At 36.4% G+C, this 13,657-nt stretch overlaps 1 protein-coding gene across 5 annotated transcripts in view; it reads right to left on the reverse strand.

The window, feature by feature from the left end:
- Positions 1-806: 806 nt before the first annotated feature.
- DCUN1D5 (defective in cullin neddylation 1 domain containing 5) overlaps positions 807-13,657 on the reverse strand; it is a 13,641-nt gene continuing 790 nt past the window's right edge. Inside the window, exons 2-9 of one of the 5 annotated variants that reach the window (XM_042023795.1) lie at positions 13,335-13,381; positions 11,152-11,234; positions 8,540-8,610; positions 8,003-8,094; positions 3,044-3,152; positions 2,845-2,949; positions 1,895-1,997; positions 807-1,150 (exon numbers count right to left, since the gene is read on the reverse strand). In XM_042023795.1, the coding sequence (XP_041879729.1) occupies positions 1,095-1,150; positions 1,895-1,997; positions 2,845-2,949; positions 3,044-3,152; positions 8,003-8,094; positions 8,540-8,610; positions 11,152-11,234; positions 13,335-13,381 (666 nt within the window). In that variant the 3' untranslated portion in view covers positions 807-1,094. Of the gene's footprint in view, positions 1,151-1,894; positions 1,998-2,844; positions 2,950-3,043; positions 3,153-8,002; positions 8,095-8,539; positions 8,611-11,151; positions 11,259-12,536; positions 13,103-13,152; positions 13,314-13,334; positions 13,382-13,657 lie in introns of those variants that run through there. The other 4 variants (XM_042023798.1, XM_042023797.1, XM_042023800.1 and 1 more) reach the window with 4 other exon arrangements.

A 13,657-nucleotide genomic window follows, 5' to 3' on the forward strand; every position in this document is an offset into this window, starting at 1 on the left:
TGGCATTGGGTCTCCTGGGCAGGAAAGTAGAGTGAGAAACTTCTACTGTATTTAAAGGTTGCCATGAATACTGAATGCCTAAAAGGGCAGTAGTTATTAGACTCAAAACACAGAGTAACAGGGTGACAATTAATATCCTGTTAGAAAAAGCCTGTTACTTGGTCAAAGGTAGGTGATTAAATAGCTGCTTCTTGACTTACATTATGAAAACCATCCAGGGAGAAAAAAAAGTCATGTCATGAGTGCCTCCAGTATAAAACACATAAGAAGCAAAGCTTGAAATAAGTCTTCCCAGCTTTCCCTTTTAAAATATAAATCGCACTTTTATACAAAGCAATCCAAAAAGTCTAAATAGCAGTAAAAATCTGAAGCTGCCTTGCTGTACCAAAGAGTATCTGTGTTCAGCATCTGAAGTACAGGCAACAAGCCTTCAGCCATCCTGCACATAGAGCCATTTGCTCTACACCCTCCTGCTTTGAAAGGGGCTGCCATTAAATGCCATGCCACTGGGTGGGGAATAAACAAAGAAATAAAAAACAATAGTAGGAGTTTAAGGCCTTTATCTCCACAAGGAGCTGAAAACTGTGGCACAACCCATGACCAATACTTACTACCCAAATGAGCACACTCCCATCCAGGGCTTCCAAAATCAGTCACTCTAACATTTGCCACACAAGACAATCATACCAACAGCAAGCAACAGCGCCAATTAAGCATTTTTAAGGTCTTCAAAAATTCAAGCAAAGGGCACTTCTGAGAAAGATAATCTTACAGATTTGGTTTTAAAAATAGACACCACACTCACATTCAAGGGACATCCTTCACTTTTAGGCCTTTGTCACAAATCTGAATCTTTATTGTTCTGAAATAAATGCTATAAACATAAGACTCAAAACAAGAACTCCAACTTTCAGTCTCAGAAGAGGTGTGGTTCAATGCCCATATCACATGTAACAAGAAAGTCTCCTTAAAAAAGGAAAAAAAAATACTGTAAAGTCTTTCTTATGAATGAAAATGCAATCCTTTCTTTTTCTCATTACTTTGTGTACAGGCGGGCACCAAAAAAAATTTTTGCATTTTCTTTTGAATTCTTGCTATGATGCTTGACGAACTTTCTGCCATTCAACAAACTCATCCAGAAGTACAGGCCCTGCAAATGGACAAAACTTGGATTTACATTTGTCAATGTCTTTCGAACATCTCTCAAAGTACGAGGTTAAAACTACTGGTCTAGGAAACATCCATGTCAATCCTATGGTAAAATACTCATAGATCAGTATGATCACTCCAATCCAAGGATGACAAAAAGTGCACAAAAAACACTACATGGAATTATGGAAAAAAGTGTTCCTGATATCTGACAGGTGGAGCAAACTGAATGGAAAGCATAAAAATAATCTTATATTGTAAATCAGCACAACTAATTCCTTGTTCCTAAAGTTTTCAAAATTGTGAATAATTAGAACATGGATGAAAACGGGACTTAGGTAATTCAGTCATAGCATGACTGGTGGAGAGTTTAGCCCCAAATACCAGCAGGGTAAAAATTGTTAAGCTACAGTCTGTTACATACTAGAACAAAATGAGAGTTTGCTGTTTATAATTCTACTTGCAAGTCTACAGTTTCATGCAGCAAGCACCTTCACTAGATCCTCACTGAATACAAGCTGGCTCAAGAACACCATCATACTACTGACATACTATACCCCTAACATACAATTAACAACAATTAGTATCTACAGTTTGAAGATGAATGGTTATCAGGGCTGTTTTCTATATATTTTTGGAGAAGAATGATTTTACACCTTACAGTATTGTTTCTGTTACAGAAACTTATTTCATGCTTAAAATTCTCTGCTAATATTTGAATAAGCAAAACATTAAGAATACTTACATGCACCATCTTCATCATAGTTGCTAAGATCTGCATGGACAGTCCTGCTGAACTCTAGTACATTGTACCACTGATCCTTGTTCATAACTCTATACTTCGATTGCTAGGAAAAGTAATTTCAAAATATTAAAATGTCGAGTTGCATTTGGTACTGCTGCATCTCATTTTATCTTCAATTAGCTCCTAACAAACAATTTAATAGGTAACAATGGCTATTATTTACTTGATTTTCCATTTTTAAAAATACTACACACAAACATATTTCATAGTTATGAAACTACATAAAATGATTTCTTCAAAGGTCAGAGCAGAATCAAAATACCTGGAAATCAGTAAGTCACCATGCTAAGCTCTGGGAACTGGCGTGTCTTTGCCCTGCCCTGAAGCGGGGCATATCTAACTCAGATATATTTCCAGAATGAACTATTAAAAAAAAAAAAAATCTTCTTTTCTCCAGGGTACAAAACATTATGATCATAAGGACATCTACTTTGCAGTGTTAGTACTGTTTTGAAGCCAGGGAATAGTCTCAAGCCTAATGTGTTCCGCAACCTACACACATTCACTTTAATCAGTCACTTGTAGCTGAGCTGACCAAAGTCTTCCAGAGACAGCCAGAGATCAAGGTACCTACACACTGTATCTGCAAAAAGCGAACGTGAAATGCAGTACAGACACAGCTGAAGACACTGGTGGGGCTCTACTACTTACTTTTAAATTTATTTTTACAGTATAATTAAAATGGAAGTTTAGTTGCCTTTGATACAAGAAGGGGGTGGGGCACATGGAGGAAGGGGGTGTGATGCATGCAAGAACATCACTGTTTCATAAGCACATTGAGCAAGCGAAGAGGAGTAATACAGATACATTCTTGAGTAAAACAAACACAATATTCTCACAGAACAGTCCAACCACTATGTCATCATTCACAAAGTCAAGGAAACTTGTACCTCCAGGTATTGATAAAATACTGAAAACAGTGGCCAAGTTCTTCCAAGCAGAAGAGCTAACATGGACTTTGCAGTATCAATATCAAGACTTCGCTGGTCTTTTTCCTAAGGTTGAATAAAGAAAGCACAGAAACCAATCAACCACAAGCTTTTTGAATAAATAGAAGTGAGAACTTTCCTAACATTTCAGCAGTCTTACCCTTGCAAAATCAAAGGCGTATCTGTAGATATTCTTAAAGGATGAAATGTCATTCAACTGTGACCGTAAGAAGTCAAATTTACTCTGTAATTTTTCTGTACAGTCACACCTTAAAATAAAAAAAACCCCAAACATTAGAAGTTCAAAACACAACATTTAGGCAATGAAAAAAATGCCAGCAAACATAAAAAACTAAAATCACCAAAATGCAATCATCAGATACACAGGAGTAATACTACAAAACTGATTTAATACTGAACATGCTCAACACATTTGCAGTTTACTGAAATGATGAATGCTGGCTTCTGTAAGCAAGTTTGTTGTTTTAAATATATCAGCAACAATAATACAAAGTGTATGTATGCTTCACATCTCAAATAATAGCCTTTTTATTCCATACTCTACAATCTGTATTCATACCCAGCAGTATCTTATCTTTCAATCACTATGAACATTTGAAGAAAACATTTTCTAAAGGGGTGCATTAAAGGGTGAAATCCAGCTGGAAATAATGGGAAAATGCAAACCCTAAACATGTAGCTTTTAAGTGAGAGTTTACAAATGGCAGGATTGAGCAGGCACTCTGCAAAACGTACTAGTCTGCTCATGTTTTATGACTGATAAATGCAAGCTCTGAAAAAACCTTAATCACCTGAATTAGTCACTAGCTATTCAACTGAAAAATCAAAGGCTGTATGAGAATGTACAGGTCTGCTAGTCAACAGGATAAAGCTTCAGCAAAAATAATCCTTTGGCAGAAAGATCTCCTTGTACTTTACTCAGCAAGGAATTTTGTTTCCAAATAGAAAATGGGTTAGATTCACTAACAATGGCAAAGGAGAATGCAATTTAACCTTGCTAATCCTCCAGAAAATACTCACTCAATAGAACAATTATAACATGACATTTTATTCTTATAAAAAAGCTGCCAAGATTAAAACCAAATAAATTAAATAATCTACCTTGCCTTCTATCCTTCATGAAGAAGCATACTTTCAGAAATGCAGATGTACATAAATATTTCCTTCGGTCACGTGTCCCCCTTTTGGCAGCCTGCCTCTCAGAGAACACACGTGCACCTCTAACAGCTCCACATGGACTTGTCACACAGGCCCCAGCAAGGGCCCTTCGGGGGTACTGCAGCAGGTTGCTGAGATGCTGTGCTTTGATGCTGTACCTGCCACAGCTGATACTTCCTGTTCCTCAGATCTCCCAGCCTGTGTGCACAGCTGTCTCTAAGTCTGTCCCTCCCAGACTGCGACAAGAGAAATGTAGCAATCCCAACTGAATCAGCCTTTTATTACTTCTTGTCTCTGGCAGCATCTACCTAAAGCAGCACTGACTCCTAGCCAACATTGGTGCTAAATAAATAAAACTATTAGCTAATTAGGCTACATATTCAGATGACAGAACTAATATATTCTGCAATAAATCATACAATAAATCGAAAAGAACTCTTGTCAAAAGAGCTTTGGTAAATTTAACTAAAGATAAAATTACTTTTTTTGTCTTCAGCCATCTAACTGGTCTGAATTCTACTATTTAACTGTTAAAACAGCATTATGCTATGCTTGAAAGGCATCTCATTTTATATTCATATCTCTCCTATGTTCCAACCTTCATACTTTCAACAGAATGTTCTACACATTTGAGGACAAATCTACCTATTTAACATCTACCTAAATGCTCAAGTTTTTAGTGTACTAGTGACATATATAAGCTATTTATAGTGAGTTTACCACATATTTTGTTAAAAATAATTTGATAGAGATTATTCACCATACCATGGGTAAACACAAGTTTCAGTATGCTTAAATTTCTTACAAGCTACTTCATTAAAATCAGTCAAATAATCATAAATTTAAGTGCAAAGTAAAATGCCAGTTATTGTCTACTATACTACTGGCTATGTGTATTTTAATGCACAATTAAATATTTTGAAAAAGTTGATATGAACATGTGCAGTTATTAAGTGTCAAGACTCCCGAGCAATTTATTGTCAGTGCATTTGTAACCAAACAGCGAAACGGATCATGCTCAGACAAACACCACCCTCTGGATCCTGATACAGGGACACGTCTCTGTTAAAGTCATTTAGGGCATTTCCTTACCTAGCCACTGACCTTCTTCCCAAAAGGAGGCATGGAGTTGTCAAACTCCTCTTTTACAGAGATACGGCTGCTTGTGTGGCTGCACCATAAAATAGATGACTGAGGTCACCCATACTTAGAATAATCTTCCTAACAACCAGAACAACCTTCTAATTAGCACAAGTGAATTAACACTAAACTCCTGTACAGACACTAGAAAAAGATGGGATTTCTCAAACTGTCTTTACTGAAAGATAGCATTAAATAATGTTACCTAAGATCAACAAAATTAGACATTAGCTTACTACACTCTCTTCTCATCCCTATGTCACGTTTTTAACAAAATTTAAATTAGCACCACAAAGCAGATGTATTTTAATTTCTACTGAGGTAGAGAGATTATTTGAGGCATAGCTAACGTGGACAGAGAGATGATTCATTAACTCCTACTCAGACATTCCAATGTTTTATATTCCATAGTTATTCACATATGCTTGTCTTTTACCAGAAAGAAAAATCAGTAAGATGTATACAAACATTAAACCAAAAGTATTTAATGTTAGTATATATATTTCATCCTAAGGAGGTATTTAAAGCAGCTGAAATAAACTGCCTAGCAGAGGTACTTGATTCTCTCTGCTATGAGGAGAGCTTGCATACATATGTATATGCACACACACATATATATGTGGCAGAATTCACCCTACCTACACAACATACTGGAAACCTCACAGCCCAAGTTGTTTAGGTCTCATAAGAGGCTAGTTAGGGCTCAATTCACCTTAATTTTAACAGCATCTACCTTACCATGCACTTATTTTTCTCACCTCTAAACAACAAACTTCGCCAGTGTATTACAAAACAACATGCAGAGAGAATGTCACTTCAAGATTCAGGCACCCAAATGCTGCCATCTAACTGTAGATTACATACAGATGTCCTAAGATTCAGGTGTTACCATTCATACAGGACTAGCCAAGCAACATCTAACAGCAATTCAGGTGACCAGTCATTAGGTCTTAGGGCAAACTGGATACCTTCCTAGGCTCCATTATGCTGACTAGATCGCCAAAGACTGCAGTTAAGAGTTTAAGAAATCCAGCTCTTGCATATAAACCAAACATTTAGGTATCTTACCATGGAGCTGAATTCCACCCAACCCTGCTCATGCCATTACCTTGTGTGACATTTTGTGTATTTTGAAATATGGATTCTATAATGTAACTCTGACTAGAATACACTCTGGGCTTTTAATGCATTTCAATCTCATTTCTTCATGTGAAACTTAAAAGGGGAAAAAGAAAAAAGCTGTGCAAGCATGTAGTAATATTTTATCATTTGAAGTGTAAAATCCTTTTCTTTCAAACTTCTGTCAAACCTTTCAAGAGAAACTAGACTACCCCATTCCAGATGGAACCCCACAATATGGTCCTCCGTTCCTAGTAAGCAACAACAGCACAAGTCTACAGGTTTATATTCTCTTTCATCATGGTTTAACAGCAGCTGGCAACTAAGCGCCACAGAGCTGTTCACTCACACCCAGCCAAAACCCACACGTATCTTTTAGCCAATGGATCTTGAGTTGTGTTATGTGTCTTTGCTTCATCCAGCTGCTTAGCCTATAGCCAGCTTATCAGAGAACAACAGGGGAAGCAAAACATACAGGTTTACTGCTTTAGGGTTAGGCAAGCGCTCTCATCACAAGTCTGTTTCTATAAAAACACACAGCAGCACTCCATTTTCAGTCTTAAACACAATTAGACTACAGCACGACCAGCTCTGTTCTGAAAAGAACCACAAGACTTCCAGTCACAGCAAATTATTAGAAACAAAATCTAAAACATAGGCTCTGAACAGGTGCCTGATTTCATACATCTTTGGGCTTGCATTCTGTGAGATTGGCTAACTCTTGAAAGCTTCTATTTGGGCATAAAAACGAAGTACTTCAGATAAGCAACCAATACCCATTCACCGCATCTGAAAAATCATGCACCCAGAATTTAATCTCTGTCATCCTGAATTTCAGTCAATTTAATCATTCCAGCTCTTAACTTAATTTCCGGTGATAGTTACAAAATAATCAAGGCATCTATCAGAAGCCTCATCAATTAAGAGTTAAGAGAGTCAGTCCAGAGTCACTTACTCCATAGTTTAGAGTAACTGGAGGGTATCTGCCTGATACAACTTCCCAAACCAATCTACAACTGACAGGGCAAAATCAAACCCCACTTTCCTACTGTGCTCTAGCTGCAATAGTAGCTCCCTATTTTTAATATTGAATGCAGTGTTATAACAAGACACCCTTAAAACACTAAGGTACCATACGTAAGTGGTTACACAAAGAACAAACAAAAAGTAACAACTGAACTAAGCCTCACAAAAAGCTGATTACTTTAATGTAAGATTCGATCTCTTTAGGAAGGGTATTAACACACCAAAAATTCAAATACAAACAGAAAGAGCAAGAGTGCATCTAATAAATAATACTAATAGCCAAAGCTATTATCCATGCAGTTCTCATCTATAAAGCTCAGAAATCAGTAAAATCTTTCCAGAATATCAGTGCTGAAATATGCTTATGTGCATCTCCACATCTACTTATTTATGTCTGCTAACTACAATGATATTTTAACATATTTTCACAAGAAAAGGAAGCCACCAAAACCTGACTTAACTAGGTTTAGACAATAAATTAATCCTTTGAGTGAACTCATCGGATTAATTTTGCAGTTGTGGACCAAGACCAGACCTAAAAGCAAGCTTTTTTGTGTCTTACTTCCAACATACAAGAAATAAAGCAGGAGTAGTTAAGCTATAGGTACAACCAAAAAATTAGAACATTCTATTAGATACGTAAAAACACTCTTACTGTAAAGAGGTCATTCCTTTTAACCATTCTTCCTTGGTAAAAAATCCCATGCTTTCAGCCTCTAGTTTCCAGGCTAAAACTAACATAATAATCTAGGGGAAGCAAAAAAAAAAAAAAAAAAAAAAAAAAAAAAAAAAAAAAAAAAAAAGCGAAAAACAAGGGGAGGAAAAGGAGTCAGTATGTAAGAAAAGGCTGATTTACTGATGTCCAAGAATAAAACTCTTAAGCATACAAACATTCTAGCAATTGTGGTACATGCTTGCACTTCATATTTGTTACCATTAAATAATTCAGCTACATGCAATTTTCCCCTTAATTTCAATTTCTGAAAATGAAGTATTACCATAATAAAACCCACCCAAAAAACCTCACACACCAGCCAAATATAATTGATGTATTCAGCTGAAGTATCTTAGAGCAGCTCCTACATGCAGGAAGATGACAAACTCTTTGCTTAGTGGAGTTAAGAGTGTTACACAGAACTTAACCTTATCTAATTTCCTCTTAGGTGTTATTAACACTAGGAAAGAAACTTACATTTTCAGGTTCAACACCGATGTCTTCACAGAATTTTTCCATTCCTTCAGGGCCTACAACTTCATCAGGACCTTCAACGCAAAAACCACACCAGATTGAAATCTAAGTAACATTCACTGCTCACAACGGTGATGCACAATAATTAGGCTATACTGCACACAAGGTATTTCTAAAAACACTGAATTACACAATTAAATAGCTTTTAAGCTAGAACTATTCTATCAAGTACAATTGTGTAGACACTTATGTGCTACACCAGAATGTTTGTGCTGTGCACTGCCTTCCTATGATAGCAGACAAGCCATTTTAGTTTTGTATCCGAATTTTCAAAAGACTCCGGTGAGCTTCCTATTGATGCAGCTCAACTCCAATAACTGTGGCAGTCAATTGTTTTAAGAAAATTTGGGTACCATTACTCTCTGCTGAAGTTACTTTATGAATAATGTTCTTCGAAAAACTATTTTATCAACAATAAAAAAAACAATACAATCTAATTCTGTCTGAGCTACTATTACAGATATTATTCTTTTGATGGTGCTAACGTTACGGGTTTACACTAACACAGAAGAGGGTGAATCTGCAAATAACGTAAGATTAGTTTTATGAGCTGAGTAATATAAACAAAGTGGTAACAATAAATTGAAGAAATGCTGAGCATGTTAGCCATATACAAACCAGAAAAAGCTTTAGGACTGCAATGAAAACAGCTTGATTAGGACCACAACAGCTAGTGTTAAGCTGTAATTTCTCCATTTTAACACAAAAAAAGTCTCTAAAATGCAGCAAAATAGTGCATTTAAAGAGTGCATACGGACACACGCTACGGCGTTTTGTTCCTCTAATCCCTCTCCGGTTTCAGTTATTTTGACTAAGTTCCAAAAATTACTCCTACTGGGCAGCCAAATATTATTAAAAAGGCTTGTCAACACAGTATTTTGATGTGTCTTGGATCATTACATTAACATTCAGTGAGGATGAACTCATGTAAAAGGCAAAGGTTTTGTCTTCCAAAACAACATGCCATTTTACAACTTTTTGGCAAATTTTGCTACTTATAATAGGCAGAGAGTCCTTGATGATACCTATCTCCACTGTATCTGCTGCTAGTGTAAGCAGAAGCCTCTTTAAGAGTTTGGATAATGTGCTTTGAGTAACTACTCACTGTGAGATAGGAACATTGTCAATAAAAACTACTGAGAATGGCTACTTTTACTGGAAAATAAAATGTAACTGACATTTAAGATCATGAACCCCTACCTCTTGAAAAATATTGCAAAGGACATTTTGGCTAGGTAAGCAAGGTCAAACAGTGTCAGATAGAAACTGTTAAAAAACCCCAACAAGTTATGAAGATAAACACATGCAAGGGTTCACCGGCAATGACAAGTAAAAGCTTGAATCAGTGTTTCTGGTCCAGAAATCATACACACACACACATATATATATATGTGTGTATAGTTTTATCTTCCAATGGAAATATTCTATCTCCTGTTGTGTATAATTTAACTGGAATTCTATCTCATGCTGGAAATGTGGCATTTTTTGATTACTGGTTAACCAACGAAGTATAACTTCCTACATTCAATTCTTGACTCAACAACAAAGACAAAATTTACAGACATTAAGTCTGAAGTACGTGCAAACATATTTATCACAAGAAAATTAACTTTGAATTATTATTTCCCTAGAAAAGACTCTACTCCAAAAGAGCATGCCTCAAACCTGAAGTAAAATGCAGATTACTATAAACAAGAGGAGTTTATTGCTGTGAAAAGACTGCAAGGAAAGTATCAGTCCTGATAAATATACTCAAACCAATGGCTGGCAGATAAATCAGCAGCTCACTCCACACTAAGAACTGGCCACTAATGAGTTTTAATCACCAACCAGTTATGATAGACTATTAAGTAGTGAGTAGACAAGAAATCAATAACAATTTAGAAATCCTGAGTTTGGAAGCCATATACTTGGTTAATACATAGCAGTAATAGTGTAATAAATTCTGCAAAATACACTGCATATTCACTGAAAGCAGCTATTCAATGGCAATCCTGAATTATTTGAAAGAGGCTACTTCAAATATTTTTGGAATGAGACATTTGTTATTTAGAATATCAAAAATGTTAGTACAAATTCTCAAATGGAAAAACAGTATAAACCTCTATTATTTTGTTTTGTAAAATAGAAACCCAAGAAGCTTAAATCATGGCCTATGTCATTAGCCTTCCATAATGATTACAAAAAAAGACGCAGTTAGATACATACACATCAATCTGAATTCACTCTCAATGTCCTGATTTCTACTTGACAATTTCAAAGCAAGAAGTAGAATCACTCAGTATATCCTGGTTCAACTGTACTGCTCAACATCTGTTCTTTCACTTTAAAGTTATAAAGCATAGAGTAAGGAAAAATAAGTCAAAAAGAATAAATACCAAGAAAATAATAGTAAAAGCTATACTAATTCAAGTGCATGTTATAAGGAAGGAAATATGGACATATTTTTATGTCTACATCAACATCAAAAAAAGAAAAATGCAAGTAGTATTTGATGTATTGCTTTATTTAAAGCAAAACCATATAGTTTTAAACATTAATCCATTGCATATTACCTGCATATTCATAAAACCAAGCCAGGCACTTTTTGCTTGAAAAATGTTCCTCTCCACTTATTACTTTACCAGATGGTTGTGATCTGCAATAGCAAATAGAAACACGGGGACGAACAGTGTTATTTTAATGGCACATGTGAAAACCAGGAAAAATTAAAACATATTTATTAATCATCTATTTAAATTGTTTCACGAGGTCAATATACATCTACAGTTATGCTGCATTTCATAAAGGGCAACTGTCATCCCCAACTCTTGTTGGAACATAAAACTACCTTTAGATTACAACTATCTCATAGCTCAATTTATTGCAACTATTACTTTTTCTGAAATGCAGAAGTACTGTTATCTTGAAGATATTAATCAAAAAAAAAAACCCAACCCCACACAGATGGCCAAATTATCACTCCTCAGTAATTCAAATGCCTTATTATCTACTTATATTTATACGTTCAGGCATTTAAAGTTGGGTCTCTAATAAGCAGCATGATCTTCAAGAGTGCTGAGTATGCACAGATCCCATTAAGGTCAACAGGAGCTGCAGAGTTTGACATATTTAAAAGTCAGGCTATTTATAGTTCATTTGGGAAAAAAACTTGGTCAATTTGTTTACATTATATGTATAACTAAGAATCTGCAACTTCTATAGATATTTGGTATATATACCAGAACAGTAATGTGCAATCTGTGGTAAGACTGAAGCTGCTCAGCACACACAGCTTCCCCAGATCATTGTCTTCATTATGTAACACACAACCCAGTTTGCCTAGGAAGTGAATTTCCTAATTCATCATTCATTAAAAGAATGCATAGAATTTCTTCCAGTAAAAACACCAACCACACAAAGGCATCTTTAGTCAGTAAGGCATTGCAGCACCTTTCCAATGCATCCTCCTTTCAAACACAAATTACAGACTTTTAGAACAAGCTAAGATTATTTCTAACAATGAGGTGAGAGCTAATCATATAATAGGATTTAAAATTATGCAGCTCCCACATTGCAATTTTAAAATTAAAATGTCAAGCAGGAGAAGAAGAGTTCTGAGAGGGGTGAACAACTTTATCTCCCATGCATCGTTTTTAGCTTCACTGGAAAAGAATGCAACACTCCAAGATGAAGCCTTCTGTACTGAAAGCTAGAATTAAAGGTGTCCTACAAACATTCATCCATCCATCCAACCGGCATTAGGAACACAAGTCACCAGAAAGAGGCAGTCATACAGTATGCTACTGCTTATTGGTTTCACCCTAGATTGACATAGATCTACTTGTAATCACTGATTTTACTAACGAATATTACCAATAAATTGCTGTATAAGAACATAATGCCAAAAATGCTTGTGTATCTAACATTTTCTGATCACCTAGCACAAACTCTCACTTACATCATAGTTTTCGCCCAGCAACTAGCTCCCTGTAGAATCTAGGTTTTTTTCTTTTTTTTTTTCCTTGAGATACTTTTTTTAAAACACTTTTTTTGAGTAAAAGAAATTAAGATCATAAAATTTCGGTTAACAATGTCCCAGAAAGACAAACTGAAACTGAACACATGCAAACAAGAGCTAAGATAAGCAAGGAAACTGAAAGTTGGTATTACAAACCAGAACAATTTAGCTTTTTTAAGTATACAAAATAAAGTGTGAGAAAACAGAAGCGTTCCCTCCAAATATTCTTTGAGGGAGAACCACGAAGGAGTAGAGTTGTATAGAGGATAATGCTGGCACAAGAACAGTTATTTGTAGGCAATGAATAAACTGACTGAAACTAAAAGGTCATCAATGACCACAGAAAGTGAGCTCTGGAATAGTTACCCAGAATGAACAGTCATAACAAAATAAGAGCCCGGGTACTTCTAAACTCAAGCTTGGCCAGCCTATGAGAAAGGCCATACACCACAATTTCTTGCAATAGCCATTCCCGTAGTGTTGATTTTGCAAGTCCTTTGTGCCCTCATGTCCTCAGGACGTTAGTAGTAACTACTGCTTTACTGGCATACTTAACAGGGTCTAATAGATGAAGCAGGCAGTTACTTCAGGGAAGCCACACTGTAAGCTCCTGCTGCACCGCACTAACGGCTCATCATTCTAATAGCAACTTTTGGGTATCACGGCATAAAGTGGTCTTTTTACAGTAGTTAATGAACAACATGCTTCAGACTCCTGTATTTATTAGAGAAACCTTTCCTGCTCTTGTTTTCCAGTGTGCTGACCAATCCTTCCAATTCACTGCAAAAAAAAAAAAGGGAAAAAAAAAAAAGAGGAAAGGACGATTTAGCACCGACACTCTGAGTACTCGCAACCTTAAAGTGACGAGAGCCGCCTACCCCAGGGAGATAGAACGAATATGGGGACAAATGCCAGAATTGGCCCTAGAAGTACAGCCAGAGGCAAAGCCAGTCGGGAATGGGAGCCGTTCCGTGGCGTTTCTCCCCGAGGCGTGAGCACGCCGCACGCCGCCGCTGCGGCCGGCGCGGCGAGCCCCGCGCCTGCACCGGGACGTGCCCCCC

This window comes from Corvus kubaryi, unplaced genomic scaffold (assembly GCF_017639235.1).
Source record: "Corvus kubaryi isolate FWS band 111438036 unplaced genomic scaffold, C.kubaryi_AGA036_p1.0 37256, whole genome shotgun sequence".
NCBI classification, from domain to species: Eukaryota; Metazoa; Chordata; class Aves; order Passeriformes; family Corvidae; genus Corvus; species Corvus kubaryi.